This window comes from Vitis vinifera, chromosome 5 (assembly GCF_030704535.1).
Source record: "Vitis vinifera cultivar Pinot Noir 40024 chromosome 5, ASM3070453v1".
In the NCBI taxonomy this organism is placed as follows: Eukaryota; Viridiplantae; Streptophyta; class Magnoliopsida; order Vitales; family Vitaceae; genus Vitis; species Vitis vinifera.
The window spans coordinates 10,500,093-10,526,128 of NC_081809.1; the positions used below are offsets into that span (position 1 = coordinate 10,500,093).

General features: G+C 32.6%; 3 protein-coding genes and 1 pseudogene across 7 annotated transcripts in view; all 4 read left to right on the forward strand.

Annotated features, from left to right (window-relative positions):
- The first annotated feature begins 835 nt into the window (after positions 1-835).
- LOC100254644 (SPX domain-containing protein 3-like) lies at positions 836-6,419 on the forward strand (annotated as a pseudogene).
- Positions 6,420-7,038: 619 nt separating this feature from the next.
- LOC100242636 (beta-amylase 1, chloroplastic) lies at positions 7,039-10,330 on the forward strand. The gene is made up of 4 exons (XM_002285533.4): positions 7,039-7,766; positions 8,343-8,553; positions 8,797-8,907; positions 9,286-10,330. The coding sequence occupies exons 1-4, from the start codon at positions 7,168-7,170 to the stop codon at positions 10,084-10,086; spliced, it is 1,722 nt and encodes a 573-aa protein (XP_002285569.1). The 5' UTR covers positions 7,039-7,167; the 3' UTR covers positions 10,087-10,330.
- Positions 10,331-11,430: 1,100 nt separating this feature from the next.
- Positions 11,431-12,359, forward strand: LOC100264920 (uncharacterized). Of its 2 annotated transcripts, none has more exons than XM_019217520.2 (3): positions 11,431-11,701; positions 11,799-11,909; positions 12,024-12,359. In XM_019217520.2, exons 1-3 carry the CDS (start codon positions 11,648-11,650, stop codon positions 12,204-12,206), a joined length of 348 nt encoding a protein of 115 aa, XP_019073065.1. In that variant the 5' UTR covers positions 11,431-11,647; the 3' UTR covers positions 12,207-12,359. The 2 variants fall into 2 exon arrangements, with proteins under 2 accessions (XP_019073065.1, XP_002285570.1); XM_002285534.4 differs by having other exon boundaries at positions 11,591-11,701; positions 11,802-11,909.
- Positions 12,360-21,779: 9,420 nt separating this feature from the next.
- LOC100249309 (uncharacterized) overlaps positions 21,780-26,036 on the forward strand; it is a 179,382-nt gene continuing 175,125 nt past the window's right edge. For 2 of the 4 annotated variants that reach the window (XM_059736947.1, XM_010646909.3), the window contains exons 1-2: positions 21,780-22,283; positions 22,729-22,787. In XM_059736947.1, the coding sequence (XP_059592930.1) occupies positions 21,993-22,283; positions 22,729-22,787 (350 nt within the window). In that variant the 5' untranslated portion in view covers positions 21,780-21,992. The remainder of the gene's footprint in view (positions 22,284-22,728; positions 22,788-26,036) is intronic. The other 2 variants (XM_019217522.2, XM_010646907.3) reach the window with 2 other exon arrangements.

A 26,036-nucleotide genomic window follows, 5' to 3' on the forward strand; every position in this document is an offset into this window, starting at 1 on the left:
CCCTGTCCCCTACAGCTGTGTTTGCCTTTTCTCCCCGCTTCCCGTCCTCTTCAGCCGCCCAAGGACAGCTCCTTCATCAACAACTCTCTCCTTTCACTTCCAGCTATCCTCGGTTGATAAAGAAGCAGAAAAGAAGAAGAAAAAATGAATAAAGAAAAATAGAAAATTCCCCCAGCTGAGGGGGTCTACAAAAACATCTCCAAAATTTCAAAGAGCCGCTCCCAAAATTAGTATTTTTACTACATAAATGTGTAATTTCATTTCAAATGAGAAATTAGAATATCATCACTCCCTACTACTTCATGAGAGAAAGAGTACTTTCATATGACAAGTGTTATTGACTCGAACATAAGAGAAAAAGTAGAAAATAATTGAAGATGAAAAATAATTTAAATTTAGAGATTATGAGCGCAATAACTAATTGAAAAGTCAATCTCATTCTCAAATTAGTGAATTAAAGAATAAATTCATATTAGATAATTATTGAAGTAAATATCATGTTGAAAAGTCAAAACATACTAAGATAATGGTAATCATTTTATGAAATTGTGAATTTTTTTCCCTTTTTATCTCAAAATATTTAAAAATTAATCTTTTATTCTTGAAATTAAGTGTTCGAAGTGTGACAACTTACCTAGGTTTTGAAACGTCCTTTTCCTTACAATGATGATAGTTGGCATGAGATTTTGAAAATGGTTCAAAAATTTTAAGCTCAAGTTAAAAAATAAGAGAAAAAGGCTTGCTTAATATATATAATTAGTGGTAGCATTCCCAAATTCACAAGTCATTGACTTTTGAGGAAAGTTCTACAATGATATCATAAATAAAATTACACATGAAGAACACACTCTATAATGACCTTAATCGTATCAAACAAAGGTAAGGAAGAATTTTAAAATGAATCATTTTCATTTTGTCACACTTAAGGTGGTGAAGTGATCACATAAGGTTTCAAATAGTTGTGGGTAAGTGTGTTGGCCCAAAGTTAGGCCCATTGGGGATCCAAAACCAAAGCCCATCCATTGGTAAGGTTGGTGCAGTAGCCTAGTTTGCCTTCTGGTTGTGTGCTGTTTTGTATAACTTCAAAATAGATATTAGTGGTGCTATTTTTTCAGTTTCAGCTGTGGATTAATTAATAAAGTTTTTTTTTTTTTTTTTTTTATAAATATAGAATTACTTTAGAAACTCAACTACAATACTTTTTCACCACAATAATGGCTGCCTGTTTCATTTTCCTCAATATTTATATTCGAGAGTGAAGATGAGAGCAGAAGAAGAAGAGTATGAGCTCAATAAAATAACATGACAATGCAGGAATTACAGTAAGGTTATGTTTGGTTCCCGGAAAATACTAAGGAAAGAAAAAAAATGCAAAGGAAAATTATTTTTTCATGTTTGGTTGTCTTATGAAAAATATAAAAGAAAATCAAATATAATTAAAACTAATTAAAAACTTATGTATTTTAAAATTATTTAATCTTTATATTAATGAGTTAAAATAAATAAAATGAGTTTGAAGTAAAAAATAAAAATAACTTATCAACTTTTAATCCATTTTTTATTTTCCTTCACTTTTTCTTTCCTTCTATTTTTCCTTTGTATTTTCTTTCCCTTTCATTTTCCCTCAAATTTTCTGAGAACCAAACATAGCCTAAAGGATCCAGGGGGTGATCAATGGCAGCCACCCTTCAGACACTAATTATAGAGAGGAGATGGGAAAAATCAGAAAAGATATGGTTGATTTCCATGGCGAAATGGTACTCCTTGAGAACCACAGCGATATCAATTACACAAGTATATATATACACACATGTTTTTGTATCATTTTTTTTAACTAGGAGTCTCAAATTTATATATACTGAAAATTAAGGAAGTGGGGTGTTTTTAGGCTTGGCTAAGATCTTGAAGAAGTATGACAAAAGAATTGGTGAGCTACTGCGCTTGCCCTTCATTCAGAAGGTGTTGCAGCAGGCCTTCTTTTCAACTGACCTTGTCTCAAAGCTGGTCAAGAATGTGAAAGCACCATACATGCAGTGTTCCCAACTGTGAAAGAAGAAGGTGGTGGACATGAAAGAGAAAGAGAAGCAATAACAGTGGCTGGTGAAGGAATTTTCAGGAACATAGTTGCAGCACTATTGACCATGCGAGAGATAGGAAAAAGAAGCTCCACTTACAGTCACTTCTCTCTGTCTCCTCTCATTTTGCCAAACTCTGATCTCATTCAATCCATACAACTCCAGTACTCTCCCATACGTACCCAATGTCTGATAAAATGCAAAAATATCAAAATCATTAAATCACCACAGGCATGCAAATGCCTCGACACTTTCTGGGTTTTTTATTTTTATTTTTTGTTTTTATTTATTATTTATTATTTATTTTTTGGGGTGGGGGGGTTGGGTGTTAATGCTTGAAAAATTGGCAATTTGTTAAATCAAGTTGATGAAAATGGTTTTATACATATTTCCTAATTCTTTTCTCAAGTGGATATATAAATAAAAGGGCAATGGCGTTGGAACCCACATCATATATTATATTATATTATATTATATTAATATCGTAATTATATATATTAGTGACGAACTCAAATAAAAGCATGGTTGAATGGGTCAAAATAAAAGAAATGAGAAAAGAATATATCCAATAGTGAGTGAGTTTGTGAGATATAGAGTGCTAAGAAAGGAATGTGAGATTAAAAATTAATATTTTAAGAGGTTGCAGGAAATATCATATAAAAAAATGGATAAAGAATCCATCCAAGGAAATTGAATAATTTTGGAGTGATTTTTGTGCAAACAAGTAAGGGAAAAGTTTTTGGCATGTAATGCTTTTGTCAATAATAATTATATAAAAAATGTTGTGAAAAATCACTTATTAATTAGATATAAATAAAGATTGGTGTTTTTTTATAGTACCTTTGATAAAGTGCTACTTAATAATATATAGTGTGTTTTGCTATATATATTTTTAAAAAAAGCTTGAAAAAATAAATTTAGATAATTCAAACTTAATATATTCAGCCTAAAATAATTAGGATATCATCAATTTTTTAATATAAAAATAATATGTTTAATGATATAAATACTAATTTTGAGTTAAATGAATACTGCATTTGATTTAACAATGTATGAAATTTTAATTATTTTTAAAGGATTCCTCTTTTCTATTATTTTTTTCATTGAAAGAAAAAAAAAAAGAAATATTTACGGATAGTATTAATTTAAATATCTCCCTAAATTTTTAAAAGCATGTAATTTGTAAAACTTCCTTAGAAAAAAGTTTCTCAATATTATCAAATATTTTCAATATCTACAGAGTTCATGTTATATTGAATCCACTTACAAGCATACAAAAACTTTGATTTTCAGTCACTTAAGCCCAATAGGAAACCTATAAATACTCCGTTAGGGGTTAGCATTTCCAAGTCTTGTCATTCTTCCCTTTAGTCTAGAGAGAGAACCATATCCTCCATCTTCAAGATCTCCACCATCTCAATGCCTAAACAGAAAGAAGAGTCACTAAGCGAAAAATCATGATGTTTACGATATCCTTTATGACTTTGGAGTTATCTACATCGATTGGAAATTATTTGGGAACATCCGAATCAAATGTAATATGGCTTTATTCTCCAAATCTATGTTTTCTTTGGTATCCATATATTTTTTTTAATACATGTATATCTGTTGCAATAGATTTAGAGAGCTTAAGATACATTTGCATACACCCTACACAATTCAGGTCATGAGAAGAAAGTAATTCAGGGTTCCCAAGAGATTCAACATTTCACTAAAAAGAATCAATTGCACTTCAATACCCTATATAAATAACAATGAGACGAAGCTTTGGTCTGTAACCTACTATCCACTGCATGTACTATCACGCCCTAAAACCCACTCCAAGGGCATGATGATAATTTCACACCTCAAACCCAAAGACTCAAAGTGGAAACGACACAAACATTCATTTTGTAAGTGAAAAATACCAATTACCAAATTCTTGTTTAAAGTAGTGGAACAAAAATTCTAAAATCTCAAAATATCAACTTTTAAACTAACATATCAACTAAAGTATTATTGTTCAAGCAGAATTCAAACTTAAACAATAACTAATAATAATTAAATTCTAACATTTAAACAAAGTTTCAAAAAAAGAGCTTAAACGAATGTCTTAATAAAGCCAAATTCCCCCTTCTAACTGTCACTCCTTGTCCAAACTGAGGGTACTTGAAAAATTATCAACAAAGAGATATAAGCACGAAGCTCAATAAGGAGCATTAGTACAGTTTGATGGACCAAATAGTTTCAATCATGCTTGCAAATAGGAGATATATGGTTCAATCATTTTCATAAAAACATTTAAGTTCAAATATGTTATTACATTTTAAACTGTTCAACCTAACATTTTCATATATATCAAAACCATTTTACATTAAATCCCAACCAAATACATTTCAAATATTTTCACTCTGATTATCAAATAACAAATGGTGTCCAATTATGTGGGACTTCACAAATGAATGATTAGTTTCAAATTTGTTCAATTTAAGGTAAACAAAACCAAAGGTCAATAATTATAACCCATTGACTAGGGCCATAGAAATTAGAGTCAAACACTTTATTTCATTAATTCAAACTTACAAAAAAAAATATCTTATCTCCACAATTTTCATTTTTCATAAACAAAAAAAATGCTCAAACATATTTTTCATGCAAAACATATATTTGATCCATGCATAGAAATAAAAATAATATTTTTACACATTTCAAAATAAAAAATAAAAAGAAAATTATTCCCTTTTACAAAATCTGCATTAATTTCCCTTACTTTAAAGAAGCACTCAAAATCTTGAAGAATTTACTTTTTACCTAACATAATATCACACACAACATTTATTATTGATTATTTATCTAAAGATATAAATTTGATAATCCTAAAAATATTTATTTAGTTTTAGTAATTCTAACTAATTTCCTATGTTAATATTATTATTAATAATATTATTTTCAACTTCCTAAATAATAATAAATTAATTTAGTGAGTTTCCAAATTTTGATCAAATTCATATTTCTTTCTAATCTTACCTTAACTATAAATTTCTTTATATATTTAAATTAAATTAAAACTTGTACCAAAAACTATTATTATTATTCTTATCATCCAACTATCACTTAACCACAATTCTATTCTATGATTAATGCACTATTATGTATGGTTACACAATGGATAAGACCTATAGTGAATCATGAGTCATGACATAAAAATGTTAGATTGTCATGATTCACGAAGTTATTATGTTGCATGGACTCTCAACCTTAAAATGATATTGAGTTTGTGCTCAAATTAACAGAAGATTTTAACCTATGAGTAAGACCCTAATGTGGTCATTATCTTTTTGGATTGCATCACTATTAATGGAGCTAAAATTAATTGGTGCCAATAGATATTCTCAATAGAGACACCATGATATCTCACAACATTGAGATAATATATCTAATTGGATGATTCAAAGGACATGTTATCATAAAAATTTTGTTCACATTAATTCCTTTAGTGAAATTTAACATATGCTCCTTAGAGGTAGAGCAAGTCAATTAATCATATAATATGAGAATCTGTAACTCAAGTATTGAAAAGGTAATCTTGATGGATTGATAGCACGACTCTGTTATATTATAAACACAAGTTCATAAAGAGTTTACATGTAATAAATAGCAAGTCACGGTTGCATGAATACAAGGGACAAATATATGTAAATTATATAATAAGAACACTATAAAGACAATTGCATATGAAATAAAAAAATAGAGAAGAGAGAATACAAATATAAGATTTTTATAGTGGTTTGACACAACTCAATTGGGCTGTGTTACGAACCTAATTTGGGCTCAAGTTACTTAAACTCACAAGAAACCCTATATAAAATGTCTTAGGGGTAAGGGTTTTATGTTTTTTACTCATCATCTTCCAGAGAGCCTCTAGAGAGAAAACGTAGCCACTTTTGTGGGAAAGAGAAAAACTCACCCTTCTCTTATGTCTAGATCCATGAAGGAAGAAATAAGGTGAAAGACTCTTGGATAGACGAGTTCTAAGATAACTATAGTTTTCAACATCTTCATTAGATGAGATTCAATTTGGAAACATTCAAATAACAAGTTTAAGCTTTTAATCTTTAAATTTAATAATTGTTTTGATTTTTGAAACCATTGCTTTCCATTACATTAAATTTAGAGATGTTAAGGATAAGTGCATACATCCCACCAGATTGAGGGCCAAGAAAAGTTCCCAATAATTTTAAGACATAAGCGCGTGACATAGTGACCTAAAGTGTTACTTTCATGTCTATGGTTTCAACTGTATCACAAGTGGATGAGGTGGCTCAAGCTTATCATGTTCATCATGGTCCAGAAGCGGATGCTTGACTAACAGTGAGTAATGAGGGAGGAAAGAGAGCTTCACTTAGATGTAGGTTTTCTTCCTTGTTAAGGCATGTGTCACCATGTCTTTTTTTTTTTCTCTCACAATGTCGGTTTAATGAATGTATTTTTTTACTTTAACGAAATTTATAAAAAAAATTTACATCTACACATTTCAAAAAGGATTTCCGATTATTCTATTGTTTTATTTTTAAATTTTTTTTAAAAATAAAACAAGAAAGCATTTTTTTTGGATAACCATGAAACAGTTATTTATTAGAAAAAATTTATCCACGTCATCATTCATATATACGACACTGAACTCCCATTTTCTGGAACTTTTCCTTGCGTGGACGGCTTTGCACCGCGCAAAGTACAAGGCCGAAAGTCTCCTACTACTGCCTCACGCGGAAAGTGCTGTGCACGTGACAGCCTCCCTCTTCCACTTGTCATCTTTCCATTGGTTTGGCATCTACTAGAAACTTCACGCTCTGCGACATCCCACCGTCCGTTCACATGTATATCCAGAAATCGTAGCCGTCGCCTCGGTAGTCACGGCCATCCTGACACGTACGCAACTACACGTGTCGATAAAGTAAAGGTTCAAGAAAAATTTCTTTAATCTTTTCTGCTCTTTTTCCCGAGACTATAAAATCTCCACCCTTGTCTTCACAAATTCGAAATCACAGTTGACTCAATTTCATTCATTTGCTCTCTTTAGATTCGATTCTCTCACGCAGAAGTTGTACGGAGCATGGCAGCTATGAGTATCACCCATCAAATGGGGGCAATCTCCGGCACGCCGGTCGTGTCGGAGTCTGGTAACGGGACCGCAGAGTCGACGGCGGCTTTGAGTGCAGCGGCGGTGTGGAAGTTGCCGCTTCCGGCCATACGGTGCAGGGCTGGAGCGGAGATCGAGGGTCTGTCGCCGCCGGTGAGCCCTTGCCTCTCGCCGGTGATGGGAGGGATGAGGGCGGATCTGTCAGTGGCGTGCCAGGCGTTCGCGACGGAGATAGAGGCGGCACCGGCGGAGAGGGAGTACAGGGTGGGGGGTACGAAGGCTAAGGGGAAAGGGGTGCCGGTTTACGTGATGATGCCTTTGGATAGTGTGACGATGGGGAATGGTGTGAACAGGAGGAAGGCGATGAAAGCGAGCATGCAGGCGCTGAAGAGCGCGGGTGTGGAGGGGGTGATGATGGACGTGTGGTGGGGACTGGTGGAGAGGGACTCCCCTGGCACCTACAATTGGGGTGGCTACGCGGAGCTCCTGGAGATGGCCAAACAGCATGGGCTTAAAGTTCAGGCGGTCATGTCCTTCCATCAATGTGGTGGAAACGTCGGTGACTCCTGCACGTGCGTATTCTATCTTTTTCTCTCTTTATCTTGATCCTTTATTTCAAGTTTTTAGAAATTTGCTTTTGGATTTATCATTATTCCCATGGGTATCCCAGTAAATAGAATTTAATCTTCCGAATCAAAAGGCTTGGTGTTTGTTTTGGTGAAATTTGCAAACATGTTAATTATTCAAACACCTTGCCTGAAAATCCTTGGAGAAATCCCATGTAATATGTGATATTTGGGTCAAAATATGTTCATATATGTATTCCTTTTTTGTAGGACCTTGTGACCCCTCATTAAAATGAATCAGATGACACTTTGTCTATGATGATACAATAAATCCCCATCCACAGGTTGCATAAGTTTTGCTCACATGCTGCTTCTAATGCAGTGATGCTCTTATCATTCAATGCCATAGGATGGATCTTGTCTATGTGTGTCCCAAGTACTAGGGTTTGGCACTGATCGTAGCCGGACTTTATTTATATGTTAGATCCATCTGCAGTGAGTGATTTAGTGCGGTGGAGAAGTGTTCTACATGTGTTACTGCTTTGTTTATCAATTTTCACGGTTAAAGCTCTTGTTGTACAGGATCCCTTTACCTAACTGGGTTGTGGAAGAGATCAACAAAGATCCGGACCTTGCATACACTGATCAATGGGGGAGGAGAAATTATGAATATGTGTCCCTTGGGTCTGATACTCTTCCAGTCCTCAAGGGGCGAACACCCGTCCAGTGTTATGCTGACTTCATGCGTGCATTCAAGGACAACTTCAAGCATCTTCTTGGTGACACCATTGTGGTAATTACCTATCCCTATCCCTATGATTCTCATAAGTTTAATGCAATTAGTACAAGCACAAAGGCTTGTACAAATTGTGTGCAAGCCCTGCCTAGGTGGTCAAGAGTTTGGCAGTCAGGGCCCAATTGTTTAGTTTGAATACAAAAATTACAGCAGGTTTCAGTGGCTGGTTCAAACTCCTTTAAACTCTATAGTATGTGATGGAAGTGATCACTAATCATCTTAAGAATTTGTCTCATTCAGGAAATCCAGGTGGGGATGGGACCAGCAGGTGAGTTCCGCTACCCTTCATATCCAGAGCAAGATGGGACATGGAAATTCCCAGGCATTGGAGCCTTCCAGTGTTATGACAAGGTATTTCTCTTGTTCTTTTTTCCTTTTTTTTTTCTTCTGATGATATTGCTAAGGCTAATAAGATGCAGTTTCCAGTACTTAAATTGTGCTACACTATGAATTTAGCCCAAAAGTATTAGGTAATCAGCCCACAATGTATATTGGTTAACATTCCCCTCATGATGCAACCACATATCCACACAGGGAGAGGTAAAATCAAGATTATAGATTATTACAGATATATAGATGGGGGAATCAATCAATACTTGAACTCAGTATCTCTGGTCAATGCTTAGATTACCATATTAAGCTACAAATCTGACTTAAAAGGTTTAAACTATTAACTAATGGACTCACAATCTATACTATATGAACACATTCTCTACAAATATGGTGCAGTATATGCTCAGTAGCTTGAAAGCTGCTGCAGAAGCTGCTGGCAAACCAGAATGGGGTAGCACCGGTCCCACAGATGCTGGCCACTACAACAACTGGCCAGAAGATGCACGGTTTTTCCGCCGAGAAGGAGGGGGTTGGACCAGTCCTTATGGTGAATTCTTTCTTAACTGGTATTCTCAGATGCTTCTAGACCATGGTGAGAGAATACTGTCATCAGCCAAGTCCATCTTTCAGGACATGGGAGTTAAGATCTCAGTCAAGGTTTCAGGTATTCACTGGCACTATGGGACACAGTCCCATGCTCCAGAGCTCACGGCAGGGTACTATAACACACGGTTCCGAGATGGATACATTCCTATTGCTCAAATGTTAGCACGCCATGGTGCCATACTCAACTTCACCTGCATAGAGATGCGTGATCATGAGCAGCCACAGGATGCTCTTTGTGCACCCGAGAAGCTTGTGAGGCAAGTTGCTTTAGCAACTCGGGAAGCTCAAGTCCCACTTGCTGGGGAAAATGCATTGCCTCGATATGATGAGACTGCACATGAGCAGATATTGGGAGCATCATCCTTGAATATTGACGGTGAAGAAAGTGATATGTGTGCTTTTACATACTTGAGAATGAATCCAGACTTGTTCCAGCCAGACAACTGGAGAAGGTTTGTTGCATTTGTGAAAAAGATGAAGGAAGGGAAGGATTCACACAAGTGTCGGGAACTAGTGGAGCGGGAAGCAGAGCACTCTGTACATGTGACTCGGCCACTGGTTCAGGAGGCTGCTGTTGCTCTTATGCACTGAAAGCTCAAGCTAGGTTTTCTTCTGTGCCTGCTTGGACAGTCTTCTTGTTGCAAAGTGTTGTGTATGCAACACAAATATTTGGATTCCTTGCCACTTTTCACACTTTCCTAACATTGTTGTTGTGGAAATGGGCAATTTGCAATTTTATTATATAGATATGGGCATCAGCTGTTTTAATGCCTGAGCCCTTTTCCTGTGCTGGATATGATGATAATATAAACTAGATTTCTCTCTTCTCCTCAAATCATCTGTTTACTGTTTACTACCATTTCCTCAACTTGGCAGGAATTGTTACTTTTGGAGATGCCGACCCATTGTGGAGATACTGGGGCAGATTTCATATCTTGTTGCAGTCAGTATAAGACAAATTTATATCTCAAGGATCATAATAATTAATTGCGACATCTTAGCGTTGGTTTTTATTGAAAGCCAACTTTAATGGCCAGGCGAAGCAGAGGGGACTTCTATTTTCTAAATGATTTTATTCCCATTACAATTTTAGAGGTATTCTGAATTGATAAACTTTAGTGCTCGGAAAAATTGTTTGGAAAATTTGATAGAAAATGTGAGTGGAATAAAATAAAAATAAAATTGAAAAAATTAATAAAAAAAAAAGTAAAAAATTTAAAATTAATAAATTATTTTTATGTAATACTAAAAAAATTATTTGATTAAATAATTTTAAAATATATAATATTTTTATTAATTTTAATTATATTTCATCCTCTTCTATTTTTTATAGTAAAATCAAATATATAAAAATATTTTTCTTTTTTCACTTATTTGGTTCTTCCATATAAAATTTATATAATTTAAAAATATATTTTTTTATTAATTTTAATTATATTTTACTTTTTTCTTATTTTTTATGATAAAATTAAGTATAAAAAATTGATTTTTTTTTATTTATTTAAGATTAAATAACTTAAAAATATATAATTTTTTTATTAATTTTAATTATATTTAATTTTCAAAATGAAATATAAGAAAATCATTATTCAAACAATTTTTCGTGGTTAGTATTTATTAGAAATAAAACATACCATAAAAGGATGCATCACCATCACCCGTACCTTCTTTTGGCTCCAGCCTTCAGCCTTTAAGAACCACTCGTCAGTTTAACGGTGCGCCACCCTTGGTTATTTCATGGTCCAAATTTTCCCAAGTGTCCCTACCTGTACCTCTCATAGAGTTAATATTTCAACAGAACTGAACTGAGAAGCCCCTAGCATTATCATTTGACATATAAAGTGCACCAAAGCAAATGCTTCAAAGTCCTGTAAAAATCAAATATCAATATAAACAGATGACCTTCTATCCTAAATGTGCCCCATACCTAACAGAAATGGACGCCCATATAAGAGCCCCTAGTCAGATTCAGTTACCCAATGCCCTCTTCAAATGCAGCAATTCTCGCTCCAAACCTCCACTTGACTGACACATGCCCACTTGTCTCCCTTTCAAGAACCCATAAAATACTATATATACATATCTCCATAAAGACACCATTTTCAGATCTAATCAAGAAACAAGTCCTATCCTAGCAATCATCTGACAAAACATGTCCAATCCACAGCGACAGTGGACGCCCGCCCATGCCCCCAATCAAGCCCAGGTATGCTAGTTGACGGAGATGGGTTCCACATTCATTTACCATTTGTAACTTTGCTTGTATCATTTCTTTTTATTCACATTTTCACGTGTAATGTGAGGAGGCTGGCGCAGAGGGGATGACCCAATCGTCTGTAAGTTCAGGAAATTCAGCCCAGTCCATAAGGGAGTCTTCCCAACAAGCGGACCAGCCTCAAGGGTTCCTCGAACAGGTTCTCTTTTAGCCTATATAACCTTAGTCTAGGCAGTTCATTTGTATTAAATTCAATGTTGAAATGGAATTTAATTTTACTTTGTTATCATGTTCCATGATGATGATGTTACAGACAGCAGGACAAGTGATGGATATGGCTCACGGGGCAGGGAAAAGGGTGATGAACGTGGCTCAAGGGGCAGGTGAGACGGTGATGAATGTGGCTCAAGGTACAGGACAGACCGTCATGAGCGCGGCTCATGGTGCGAGGGAGACCGTCAAGAAATCGCTTGGAGCTGATGACAAGGGAAATTGAAATTCCTCTGTGTTTTCCTTTCTTTTCCAAATAATTTCAACACCCAAATTGAAGGGTTCTTGCAAATTTTATTTATTTATTTATTTTTCTGAAGTTTAATTTTGTATCGATTGTTTTATTAATATTTGATAATAAAAAAAAATTTTATTGAGACGCTATGAATTTATTTTTGAGATGTATCGATTGGAAAATAAATTTTATTTTTGAGCTTTTTGTACTTTAACATTTAAAATATAAAATAAGTGTACACAAATAACATCATTAATATTGAAAAATATAAAATAAAAATACAAATGTTATATATTAAAATTTATTATTTTCTACTTAATACTCTTATTTACATGAAATTAAAAAATATATATATTGATAATAATATATATTTAAACTTAATGGTATAGTATTATTTCAATAAAGATAAATTTTAAAAAAATAATTATAAATTAATAATTTATTTATTAATAAATTAATAATCTTAAAATAATAAAGATAAATTAAAAATAAAATGAAAAAAAATGTAGAAATATGAAGCACAAATGTGGTTTCATTTTTTAATTTTTTTGCCCTATTGAATTTAACACTTTTGAACTTTTTGTACTTTTTAATTTCACATTTTTGCAAGTCTTTTTATATATTTTTTATTTTGTCTTACTTATTCATATAATTTATTAATTTAAGATTGTTAAACTTATTGATAAATTAAATATTAATTTATTAATATTTTTACAACTATATCTTATTAAAATAATAGTACTCTTAGGTTTCCACATATAGATTTTTATTATTTTGAAGTATATGTTTTTAATTTCACGTTAAAAGAACCATTATTTATACACTCACAACATATATGCCTTGAAGATACATTTTGAAATTAGTTAATGAAATTAATTTGAAAAGTTTATTGCAAAATTTAATTTTTACTAGCTTCATTAAAGTAAAAAAAAAAACCACCAAATATTTATATAGTGGGAAAAAAAAGTAAATAATCACACATGCCTCAACAAGGAGAGAATCTATGTATAACTAAGACTTTCTTCCTTTTTGGTCACTCATCGATCTCTAATCGTAGCAATTAGCAAACCTACATATGACATGCGATGAACATCTAACTATGATGGAATCGAAAATAGAGGTAGTGGAGGTAGCATTCTACGTCAACATTGGCCATGCCTACCTCCCAAATGCTTAGGGGTAAATCTAACTGGGTAGATATGAGTCTTTACAGATATAAAAACAAATATAGATGGGTCTAGTGGTGGTAGATATTTGTGCTAAGGGTATGAGTGATGTTAAAACTCGGGTCCTAATGGAGTAGTTAAGGAAGCATCAAGGTACAATGAAAGGTGGTTGACATATGAGGTAGCGATTACTGAAGGTGGTATAAAGAGATTATACGTACTAACAGTGCATCTAAAGAGGTAGGGTTTTGTACTGATGTTGGGTCTGAAGAGATAGGTGATTGTATTGATCATAGGTCTAAAGAGGTGGGGGGTCGTAATGATGTTAGGTTTGACAAAATGATAGGTTAACAATTAATATATCTACCTCACCCTTGAGATGTCCATTAACCTCAAACGAGTGGCAATCAAGCAACTATGGACTATGCTAGTGGCCTACCTCCTTCTATCTCCTCCATGTTATATATGTGGAAGACAATACTTCTTTTGAATTATTCACATAACATCAATGCACCTGTGAGTAATATCAACAATACCAGTGTGACAAGTATTACTATCAAAGTCCTTTAATGTTTGACCTCCTTGAGATATGATGATGTCATTGTTAAAGATAAAACTTTTAAAAGTATAACATGATGTAATAAATTTTGGATTTTATTATTTATTAATAAAATTTATATTTTCACTTTTATCTATTCTTATTCAATGCATTAACTTTGTAAGCATTTTAGCCTACACCTCTTATATTGTGTGTGACTTGGGTACATTAGGAGTAAAGATAAAAATATTGGTAATCACGGATATATCAGTACTTCAATTTTACGAATATATGATATATAGAAGATATATCGATAAATATTTTGAATTTTTTTTTTGATAAGCTTAAAATTGATTAGAACTTATGAAAATATTGAGAAAAACTCTAAAAATGATATGATAAACAATAATAGACATTTTATTATAAAAAAAAATATGATATATGTATATGTGTAGACCCCTCCTTGCAAGACCAAGGGGATTATTTTTATTTTGGCTGCCACCACCCGAGAGAAGGGTGTTTTTGTTTTTTTGGTAGGATGGGGGGACCCCTTTTCTAAAGAGGGAACAACTTCATAGACACGGCAAGAGACGTGGGCAGCGAGGAGAGTGGTTGCAAGCCCATGCTTGCTGACGTGATGAACAGGAAATGGAGGGTTGGCTTGCTGAAGAAGACACCAACAGAGGAATGAAAAGGGGGTTTTGGGAGCTCGGGAGAGGGACGCAGGCTAGAGGAGTTTCTTTTTCTCGGAGAGGAGGCTAAACAGAGGTGGAGGTTTTGTGAGATCCAAATATTTTTGCTCGAGGGAGCATCCAGGTAAGCTCATCATGTATCCTTTGCTTTATTTTTTTACCACTACTGTTTTCTCTTTCTCCTAGAGTTGTTCGAGTTCCGCTTTTATGCTTGTTTAGGAATAACAAGATTTATATCTGAGTAACATCAATTTCTGGTTTCTTCATATGCTTGCTGATCGTTTCATTCATGATCCCTCTTAGTATTGGTTTTAACCTGGAGAAGTTTTGTTGCTTCATTTTGCTCTATGTGGAGATGTTAATTGTTGTTGTCTCGTTTGAACTGTTTTGCTACCCGCCACCACCTTTTCTCACTCCTTGTGCGCATGAAACCCACTGCCCGTTTCCCCATTGCCATCCACCATACCCATCAACCTATCCCTCATGCATTCCCATTGCTCTCATACCCATCCATAGCTCTCATACACACCTCCATTTCTTCTTGAACGTCACCAAACCCATTCCCTCTCACTATTCGATGCATATTCCCCCCATGCATGTCGCCACCTTTCTCTCTCTACACCATGTTCTTCATGCCCACTTCCTATCCACATGCATGAAGCCATGCATGGAACCATGCATGCCACCACCCTTCTATGCCCACCTTACCCATGCATGTCGCCACCTTTCTCTCACTAGCTCGTTCCATGTCACTCATCCCATGCATGCACCCATAGCCATCAAACCCATTGTTTCATACCCATTTTCCTTCCCATCACCCTTTCTCTCACTAGCTCGTTCCATATCACTCATCCCATGCATGCACCCATAGCCATCACCCCTCATACCCATGCAAACCATCCCTTTTCATACCCGGCTGCCCACCATACCCATGCCATGCTCATCCCCATAGGAATCCCAAAGCCACCCACCTACATGCATGGGAATCGTGCATGCATGGCCACCCCCCATGGTTGCCATTCATCAACACATACCCATGCTAACCTCCATACCCGTATCCTCCATGCCCTCATGTATATCACCACCCTCCCATGCATAACTATCCTCCACTTACCCATTTTTCTTCTTCTTACCACCTTTCTCTCTCTACACCACATACCCTTCATGCACTGTTTTCTCTCTCTACACCACCACCACTACCAACCCTCATTTTCTCACTAACTCACTCACTTTCTACTCCCTACCCGGTTATCTCTCTACACCACATACCCATTTTCCAAATACCCATCAACCCACCTTTGCATGGCCACCTTTCTTGGCCCACTTCCAAAGCCCACTAAACTTATTTTCTTGCACGATGGATTGGAGAACCCCAAGGCCCATGAGTGCATTTTGAAGGCCTTTCTCCATTTTAGGGTCATCTCAAAGTGCATTTTGAAGCCCAGGCCCATGAGCATCATTTTAAATTTTCTCTCCACCTTGGCCCATTCCTAAATGCTCCCATTTGCTTGGTTATCACCCTTGGCCCATTTCCAAAGCCCTCAAATTTTAAAAGTTGATTTATGGAAATCTAGCACCCAAATAATTTTATCTTACAAATTTTCATCTTTAAATAATCCTTTAAAAATTCCGATTTCCAAATTAAATTCCCAATCTCTGAAATTCCAATTTTCCAATTTCCAAATTTAATTTCCAATTTCAAAAAATTCACTATTTACGTTCATCTATTTAATTATTGTTTTCATTATTATTATTATTATTATTCCACTTATTTATTTATTTATTTATTTATTGTTATTAATGTTATTATCATCATCATTTTAGTTATTTATCTTTAGAAAAATTCCACCTTCAAATAATTTCCAAAATTCCAATTTATGTAATTTAATTTTCATGATTTCTAATTCTTAAATAATTTCCAATTCTAATTTCTTTCAAAATTTAATTTCTAAAGTCCCAATTTTCATAATTTAACTTTCATAGTTTCTACTTCCCAAATAATTTTCAAAATTATGTTTTCATTCGAATTTAATCCCTAAAATTCCAATTCTTAAATTTAATTTCCAAAACTCCAATTTCCAAATAATTTTCGATACTCCAATTTTCAAACAAATTTCAAAAATCCAGTCTTCACTCGAACAGTTTTAATTTCATTCCGGTTTTCAAATAATCTCATGTTCCTCTTGGTTTTATATAAGCGTGAATGTCACTTTCATAATTTCAGAATAATGGAATTTGTGAGATTAATTCATGCAAGATCGATCGGGCTTTGGTGGGGGCCCTACATACATGATTTTATGATTGATTGATTTGTTTGTCACGCACGATTGATTTATTCCACTCTATGACATGCATGTGATTATTCTGTGTTTAATTGCTAACATTCGCTTTCATTGAAGTAAACCGGTTCATCACTCAGGTACATTCTTTGTCTCTCCTATTCATTCAGTTATTTTTGTTTTGAGTGATATTCATTTGGTATCCATGCTCGAATTATTTCTTAATTGTGCATTAACCTCACTTTTTGATAAGCTTATTGTGGCTCGTCGCCCAGGTACATATCTATTCCCATTCTGGTATTTCTATATGCATGCTTTGATTCTCACGTGTGCATGATTTATTCTGGGTACTCATTGATCTACTCGTCCACTGCCATGATTGTTTCATTTTATTAGTAGAGACCCGACTTTAGGGACTTAGAGGGATGCTACGGTCTTTACCGTACCTTCCTGATAAGTAACCTGACCCCCGAACCCGATCCGGTTTTTCGTAGATCACCTTTTCCAAAATAAGGAGTCACACTTAGGATTTTTCTTTCTTATTTTGTTTACCATTTTAAAAATAAAACAAAAATAAGTGGCGACTCCAAGTCATTTTTCTTAATCAAATAAAAATCAAGCTCGCCATCAAGTGGGAAATGCATGAGCCGAAAATGCGGGGTCCACAATATGATATAATTAATCATATTTGATAATAATATTGTATGCATCGATAAAAAATATGAATTTTATAAATATATATTTCTTATTAAATTACATCAAATATTATTTAACAATAATACTGTGATATTTGATTATAACATATCTAATTTTAAAAATTATAATCTATTTAATTTCAATTGTATCAAATGATATAATATAAATGATGATATATGTATAAATTTTTTTAATATTTATATATTTTTTATATTTAATTAATATATAAAGGATATAAAAAAACTGTTAAGAAAATTATAAGATAGTTTTTATATTTTTAGTAATCAATTAAATGAAATTTAAGAATAAAATAATTAGAATTATTTGTTTATTAAAATATTATTTTAATATTTTGTTTTATGATGGTTTTACTATATATTTATCTTGTGCCCTTAATTTAACAAATGGCAAGTTAGCCTAGTGGTCAATCAAGGCTATTTGTTTGGTTTTGAGTCCCAACGCCTATGCCACAATTTAAGATTTTTGAGGGTTTGACCATGCATTGACCAAACCATCTGCGTGTTGACCAAATCGGTAAAAATCTTATTTATCATCAATATCTCGGGCAAAACACGTCTATTTTTTATTTTTATTTTTGGAAATTTCACCTATTTGACATTTTGCCACCCTATTTTGTTTCCACGACCACTGAAACACAATATTTCGATGAAATTTCATCGAAATTTTTGGAAATTTTCATCATTGATTAAGAGTAATACAAAAAATCTGAGTTACAGATTCCTTATAATTGGATGACTTGTTCACAACCAATTTATGGGTTTAACCAACCCATTAAAGGTTGTAGTACACTACTTCCTAATAGGAGGGATAGTCTTGACTATTAAGATGATGTTCCCATAATAAGTGCATTAGTATGTATGATTACACATTGAACAAAACTTATGATGAGTCATGACATAAGACTATCAAGTAATCATGACTTGACCAAGTTATTTCATTGTGTTGTCTCTCAGCCTTGAGACAATATTGAGTTTGTGTCAAAGTTAGCAATGACTTTGACTTATGAATGAGATCATAAAGTAATTATATATCCTATAAACTGGGTCATTATTAATGGAAAGTGGTAACAATAAGTATTTTCAATAGAGACACCATGATATCTTATGGAATTGAGATAGTGTTTTTCTTTGGTGTTCCTAATGAGGTGTGTTTATAAAAATTATGGTCATAACAGTTCTTTAAGTGGAACTTGACATAAGCTCTTGCAAAGCTAAAATATGTAAATTGGTCACAAAAAATGAGGATCTAAAACTGAAGGATAGTTGAGGTAGTCTTGAGAGGTTGATAATATCTTTCACCTCATTGACTACAAACACCAATTCATGGAGAGATTGTATGTAACAAATAGTATGTTACAGACTTGAGCATTTAGTATTTCATTATAATATACATAGGATATTGGAGTCCATATGCCAGAATGAAAATGAGTCATAGAGATTTGGTTTTGAAAATCTTGTTTAAGAATTAGGCATTTGTTTCAATAATAAGAAAGTCCAAGGGATGAAGTATTCCTAGACAAGGAAGACTTTTAACTTGTTATTTGACTATTTTGACTATGTTTGTATGAGTTTGAGTCCAAGGGTTGGGATCTTTCTTAAGCCTAAGATACAAAAGTTTAATGATTGTCCTAAGGTTGAGATAGAAGTCTAACACATAGTTACGACTTCTTAAAAATCTTTGAAGTTGATTTTTATCTTTGATCTCATCATGAAATTTATTTGCAAATTCGATTGACCTTTGAATGGGTTTTATCATTCCTGGGAGTATTTCAAATCCTAAGAATCTCATCTTGGTTTGAAATAACTTGATTTTAAAGGCAAATACAACCAAACCATTTTCTTTGATAGCCCTTTAGAATATGTTTAAATGTTTGAAGTGATATTTAATAGAATTTGAAAATATAAGCACATCATCAATATATACTATAGAAAAGTTAGTATAAGGATTGAAGATGTCATTCATTATATTTTGAAACTTTGAATGAGCATTCTTCAAATCGAATGACATCACATTTCATTCATAATTCCTAAATGGAATAGTGAATATTGTTTTATATTTGTTTTTTTTTTCATGAAATTGGATTTGCTAAAATCCTGACTTCATATCAAATTTTGAAAAGATTGAAGAATCTTTTCCTGCATATTTGGCAAGGGAATTCAAAGTCAAATGGTGGTCAAACTTTGTTCCATCCACCACTCCACAACTCCCTCACATAAAAAATTGGATTACTGTTAAATTCTCTACAATTGTTCAAACTTCTTTTCAAATGCCCTCAATCATTCTAGAATCCTTCCCCCATTCTCAAAAATCCTTTTTCTATTAGTAAAGATTTCAAAAATCATTTTAAAATGCTTCAACAAAAAGCTACTGAAACATTGTCTTAACTCAGCTCAGACTCCAAAGATGATACCTCTTCAAGCTTCAAAGAAAATCAAAATGAAGATATGTGTTATGGATTGCCATACACACCTTTGGAGTAAAGGTTTCAATAAAATTCAAACAGTTTTCGAACTCCTTCAAAGACGAGAACTTGGCGCTCACATTAAATGAAGGCTCTCCTGTGCTACTCTTTACCTTATGTTCCAATTAGTCAGGTTCAAGAGTTGGATCTCCAAATTACTACAATCTATCTAGAAGATGGACATCTCAGCTCTCTTTTAGAAGATCGAACTTCAAAATCCATATTTTTATAAGATGTTAATATATTATATATTTATAATATTTATAAAATCATATGAATAGCATTGGAAATTTATTAATTTTGAATTATTATTATTATTATTATTATTTATTTTTAACAAAATAAATCAATTAATGTTAATATATATATTTTATAGTATTTATAAAGATATAATTTATGATTTTATTATATTACTAAAATTCAAAATTTATTTATTTTGAATTTATTTGTAATTAAAAAATTATTTTTATTTTAAATAAGACATCAATTAAATTTAGTTTACATTATATAAATTGAATTTACAATTTGTGTTTTAAAAAAAATAAAAAAATAAAAAATTATTTTTAAAAACAATTTATATAAAAAAGTCTTTAATTTTTAAATTTTTGAAAAATATTTTTAATAATAAAGTGTATCAGGAAATCAAAATACCTCCTATTTGAAATAAATTAAAATCTCACTTATAAGTAAAATTTCATTTTCATTATAATATTTCATTTCAGAATTACAAATATGTCTTTTATGTGGTAATTTGGTTGGGATTATGCTTTGATATTCCCAAAGTGGTATCATTTGGTATAAAACTTAAATTAATGGCGGGTGAGATAAAAATACTTTTTTTTTTTTGTCTTTTTCTCATTTTCTTTATTATTATTTTTCTTTCAACTTACTCTTTTACCTTGATAATATTATTAATTATTACTATGATTAAAACTTTTTAGTATATTCTACCATAATCATGAGGTCTATGTTATATATATTATTATTTTTAATATGAAAATTTAAATAACCTTTTTAAATTTCTCCTTTTTAATATATATGAAATTAGAATAAAATTACTTCTCATAAAATTAAATTATAAAAATTTGTAATATTAATTTATTCATATTATATCATTTAATATAATTAAAAATGTTAAAAAACAAAAAATTGAAAACAATAAAAAAGAATTGAACCAAACATGATAGGATTTGATTGAGCAAGTATACGAATTTCTTAAATCTACTCATCTTGTCCTATTTATTTATTTAATTTTTTGGTATGGGTTTGAATAATATGGTCAAGCTAGATGACTCATATTGAATTTACTCCATTATCATCCTATCAAGTGTGATATAATGATAATAATAATAATAATAATAATAATAATAATAATAATAATAATAATAATAAACATTGTTATATTAAAGTTATTAACAAGAATAGTAATAGAATATTTAGGTGAAATTAATAATAATAAAAATATTGACAAGATAATAATATTTTTATTGAATAGAAAAATTAAAATATTTGTTATTTATGTTGAATAGAAAAAATTAAATATTTTGATTTTTTTTTATTGAGACAAGAAATTATATAAAATTGAAGGGGCATGAAATCATATTTATGATTTTCTTTGTAAAAAACTTTTTCATCTCAAAAATATTTTTAAGTGGTTCTAAAGGTAGAAACGCTTTTGAAAATCACTGCCGCTCTATAATCCAACATAGTGAGAATTCTAAGTGAACGGGTAAGAGAAGCAGGGTCAGACCCGAACCCGATGCACAATCTAGAAGTGACCGTTGGGAAAATTGGCTCCTCTTCTTTCTGACTCCAGGGCCGCCTTCTCCTCCTAACCCATCATTCATTCACTCATCGTTCTCTCTCTACCCTCCCATCCCCACCACCTCCTAAAATTACAGAGCTACCACTGCCTCACACTTCCATGGCCACTCTCCTACCTCTCCAATTCCGAAACTGCCCCTCCCCTCCTCCACCCAAACTCCACCGCAGTCACCACCTCCATGCCCCTACTCTCGCTCTGCGCTCCAAGTCCCGCCTCCTCTCCTCCATTTCTTGGAAGCTTAGGGTTTTCAGCTCCATTTATTGCCTTTGCAAGTCCAATTCTGATGTCCAAAGTGTTTCGGGTCAGGATGAGCTCCAACGCCCTCCCTTCGATATCAATCTCGCTGTCGTCCTGGCCGGTTTCGCCTTCGAAGCCTATTCCAGCCCACCTGTAAGAAGCCCTTTCTTGGACCCCTGTTTGGTTAAGCAGAAGAGAAATATAAGTGAAAAGTTCAAGCCAATTATTTGTAGTGGCCATGTTAAAATGATCAACTCTGTTTTTTTTTTTTCCTCCACTCTTTCTGACTGATCAAACAGGATGTAGGGCTCTGTTTGGTTGGTGAGAGAATGGACGAAAAGAAAAGAATGTGAAAGCCACGCCTTTTGTGTTTTACTTGTTATCTTGGTTCCTGGAAACGGAAGAGTTCGTTAATGATTGGTTGATTGGGATTTGGAGGTTTCTTTTCTTGATTCCCCAGATAGCGAAAAAACCTACCGCAATGTTTATTTAATTTTTAATGTATTTTCCTTGGCAACCACAAGGAGCAGTCAATTTTTCATTTTGAATTAATTCCATTTTTAATTGTTTTGATTTTTATTGACTTTGCTTTGGTCAGGAAAATGTTGGGAGGCGTGAGGTGGATGCAGCGGATTGTACGACGGTGTTTCTTTCAGAGTATGCCATCTACCTTTTAGCATTGGCACTCGTAATTTTGTTGTATATGCGTGCGTATGAATTTAATTGTTGTTCTTTTCTCATACCAAAATAGAATTACCTATTTTTCTACAAATCTATAAAGCAGTCGTGACTGGAGTCTGAAGTCATTGAAATTTTTTTAATTTGCTTCTGTGTCCACTTCCCAAAATTTCATGTCTAAGGGTGGTTTGCCTCATGTAATTTCTTTGACTGATTACTAACTTCTCCATGGAGTTCAAATATTCTATATATGTTGTTGTTACATGTCATGTCTTCCATCATATTCGACTCAACAAGGTCTTAATAAAAACTAGTTGGAGTGACTGTTGACTGCTTGTTCTCATTCAGCTCTACCTACAGTTGGTTCTCCACTAAATCATTTTCAACAATGTATTTATGTACTTCAAAGTCATGGTGAATTTGACCTTCCTCTTGTCTTTGTGTTTAAACTTGAATCAAACCACTTTTTGAACTTGTCCATGCATTGAACTTTGACTTGACCTGATCACCTTAGAAGATTTCCCTTCATCTCATCCTCACGTGCAGTACCTGCATCCTTTTCTTATTCTATTTTTTCTTGCAATGGTGCTCATCCATCCTAACATCTTCCCTTTAACAACACTTGTTTTTGTAAATGTATCTTATTGCTCAACAAGTCAACATTGTGTAGTATAAAGCTGAGTTGATCTTTACCTTCTAAGATTTTCCCTTTTTGATCTCTACTGTGCCTTAAGTAATTGATGCTGCTTACCAACAGTTGACGCTAATGCTAGGCTTTTTAGGATAAATTAAGGTCTAGGAAGCTCTTTGAAGTTTGGAAGTTAGTTATTTCTACACTTCTTTGTGGACCTCATGCATTTACTAGTACCCCTTTGAACTTGTTAGTGCTAGTTTGAAGGTACATTTGTAAATTAGAGAAGTTAGGCGGAGAGATTGGACATAAGTAGTTTTCATCTTCTTTGGACTTTTTAAATTTTAATTTTGATGGATGTTCTTAGTAACCCAAGATACAGTGCTTGTAACATTAAAATGTAGATTCAAATTGGAAGAGTGTCTTGAGATCATTGAGGTACAGTGCTTGCAACATTAAAATGTAGATTCAAGTTCTTTTTAGCCAAGTTTGGGATTGATGTTAAGGTTCTTATAATTACTTTTCTAATAATTTTTGTATCACTAATCTATTTGGTAAAGTAAATTAAAAAATGATTCTTAAAGAAGCTGACCAACTTTGGTAGCAATTTGAGACATAGGTAGAAGGTGACTTTTCAAAAGTGATTTTCCAATAATCAAGGTTTTTAATCTTACATTACCTATTATACCTTCAAATCATTTCCTTTTACAATTTCTTTATATGTTTTTTTCCTCTCTCATTCTCTACTCTAAAACCTTATCAAATTTATATCTTATACCACTCTTTGTAAAATGTAAAAGAAAAAAAATTATAAATATGTTATTTGAATTTAGTTAAAATAGAAAAATGAATGTATTCATTTTAAAAAATAAAAATAAAAATAAATTGATTTTTAAATAATAAAATGATCTATTTGATTAAATATTGATTTTTATATCATAATAAAAGAAATTGTTTAAATTTTGACTTTCTTATTTTGGTCATAATGCATGTTCACAATAATTTAATAATCTAATTTATCAAGCACTTAGATGTTAATTTTGAAACTTATAATACTTTTTGAAATCTTTGTTTATCAAGACTCAATTATTTTTCATCAAAACTAATTTTTCTTTTGTATAGATAACAATGATTTTCTCAAAAGTCGTAGCAATACCAAACTAGCCCTTAAAGGGTTAGTTGCAAGTCAAAACTTTGAGATTTTTAGATATATAAGTTGAGGGTAACTTAACCATTATCACTTTGTTGAACCATTATCACTTTGTTAAACTAAATTTTGATGGGTTCTTTGAGTAACTTAAGGTGGCTAGGGATTGAAAGGTTGCTTAGGAACCAATTTGGCATAGTGTGGTAAGAGCATTTTTCAAACTTGTATGTCAAGGTTTAGCCATTGAGGTAGAGATTCTAACCCTTTTCGAAGGGTTGTTCAAACCAAAATCTTTAAACCTCTCCAATCTCCTAGTAGAAGGAGATTATGCTACTTTCATATCATGGACGATTAATAAAGAAAGAGAACCCTCTAAGTTGGATGAGTTGTTGTGTCAAATTATTGATATTTCTTTAGAGTTGCAATGCCTCTTCCCTTGATATGCTAACTTACACAATCATGTGATAGATGTGTTAGTAAAGCATGGAGCTAGGTTTCCTTTTGTATTTCAATGCAATGAAATGAGGCCTATGGAGGTATGATAGGTGGATTTGATAAATTATTGATGTTATGAGTGACTCGAGATGTGTTTTCCTTGGTTTCCATTTGTTGTTAACCAAAAAGTAGATTATTTAGCCAAACAAGGGGCTAGACAATTAGATCATTTTTTTGGTTCCCTTGAGATGTGTTGTGCTCTTGGGTTGTACATTATTTTGGTTTCCTTTAAAAGATATATAGTTTGTTTTGCTTTCTTTTTGAAAGATATGCATATTTTCTTTCCTTTTCTTCATTTTGTTTTTTTTTTTTTTTTGTAATTCGTGGGAAGATTTCTCATCCATTGTTGTGTTCATCGTACTTAATGCAATGAATTATCTTATATTTTTTATTAAACAAGAGTTCAAATCAAAAGTAAGGAATTGTTAGACACAAGAGAGAGTTAGAGCTAGGGGTGACAAACTTGATATGACTTATCCAACACAACTCTAAAATGACATAAAGTGAATTGGTTTGGGATTGGACATTATCGTGTATTTGTTACAATTGTGTTGACTTCTATAACATGTTTAACAAATGAGTCATATTCAAATTTGAAAGTGCAACATGTTTGACCATCAGTTAATAGAGTTAACAGTGTAAAAACAAAATGATTAAAATCTAAGCTATTTATACCTGTTTAACTTATATAAATTTACTAATTTTTTATATTTTAAAAATTGTAGAGTAAAAGAAATACTTTATATTTATACTATAGTTATAAAAAAATTAAATAATTAAACTAATTGAAATAAAGTTTTATACATTTAGAAAATTATGAAGGTTAAAAATATTTTATAATAAAAAAATTAAATAAGACTATTAGATAAGAATAAAATGGAAATTTTATTTATCTTTTATTTTATAAATATATTATAATTAAAAATTAATACCTAAACTAATTAACATTTAAATA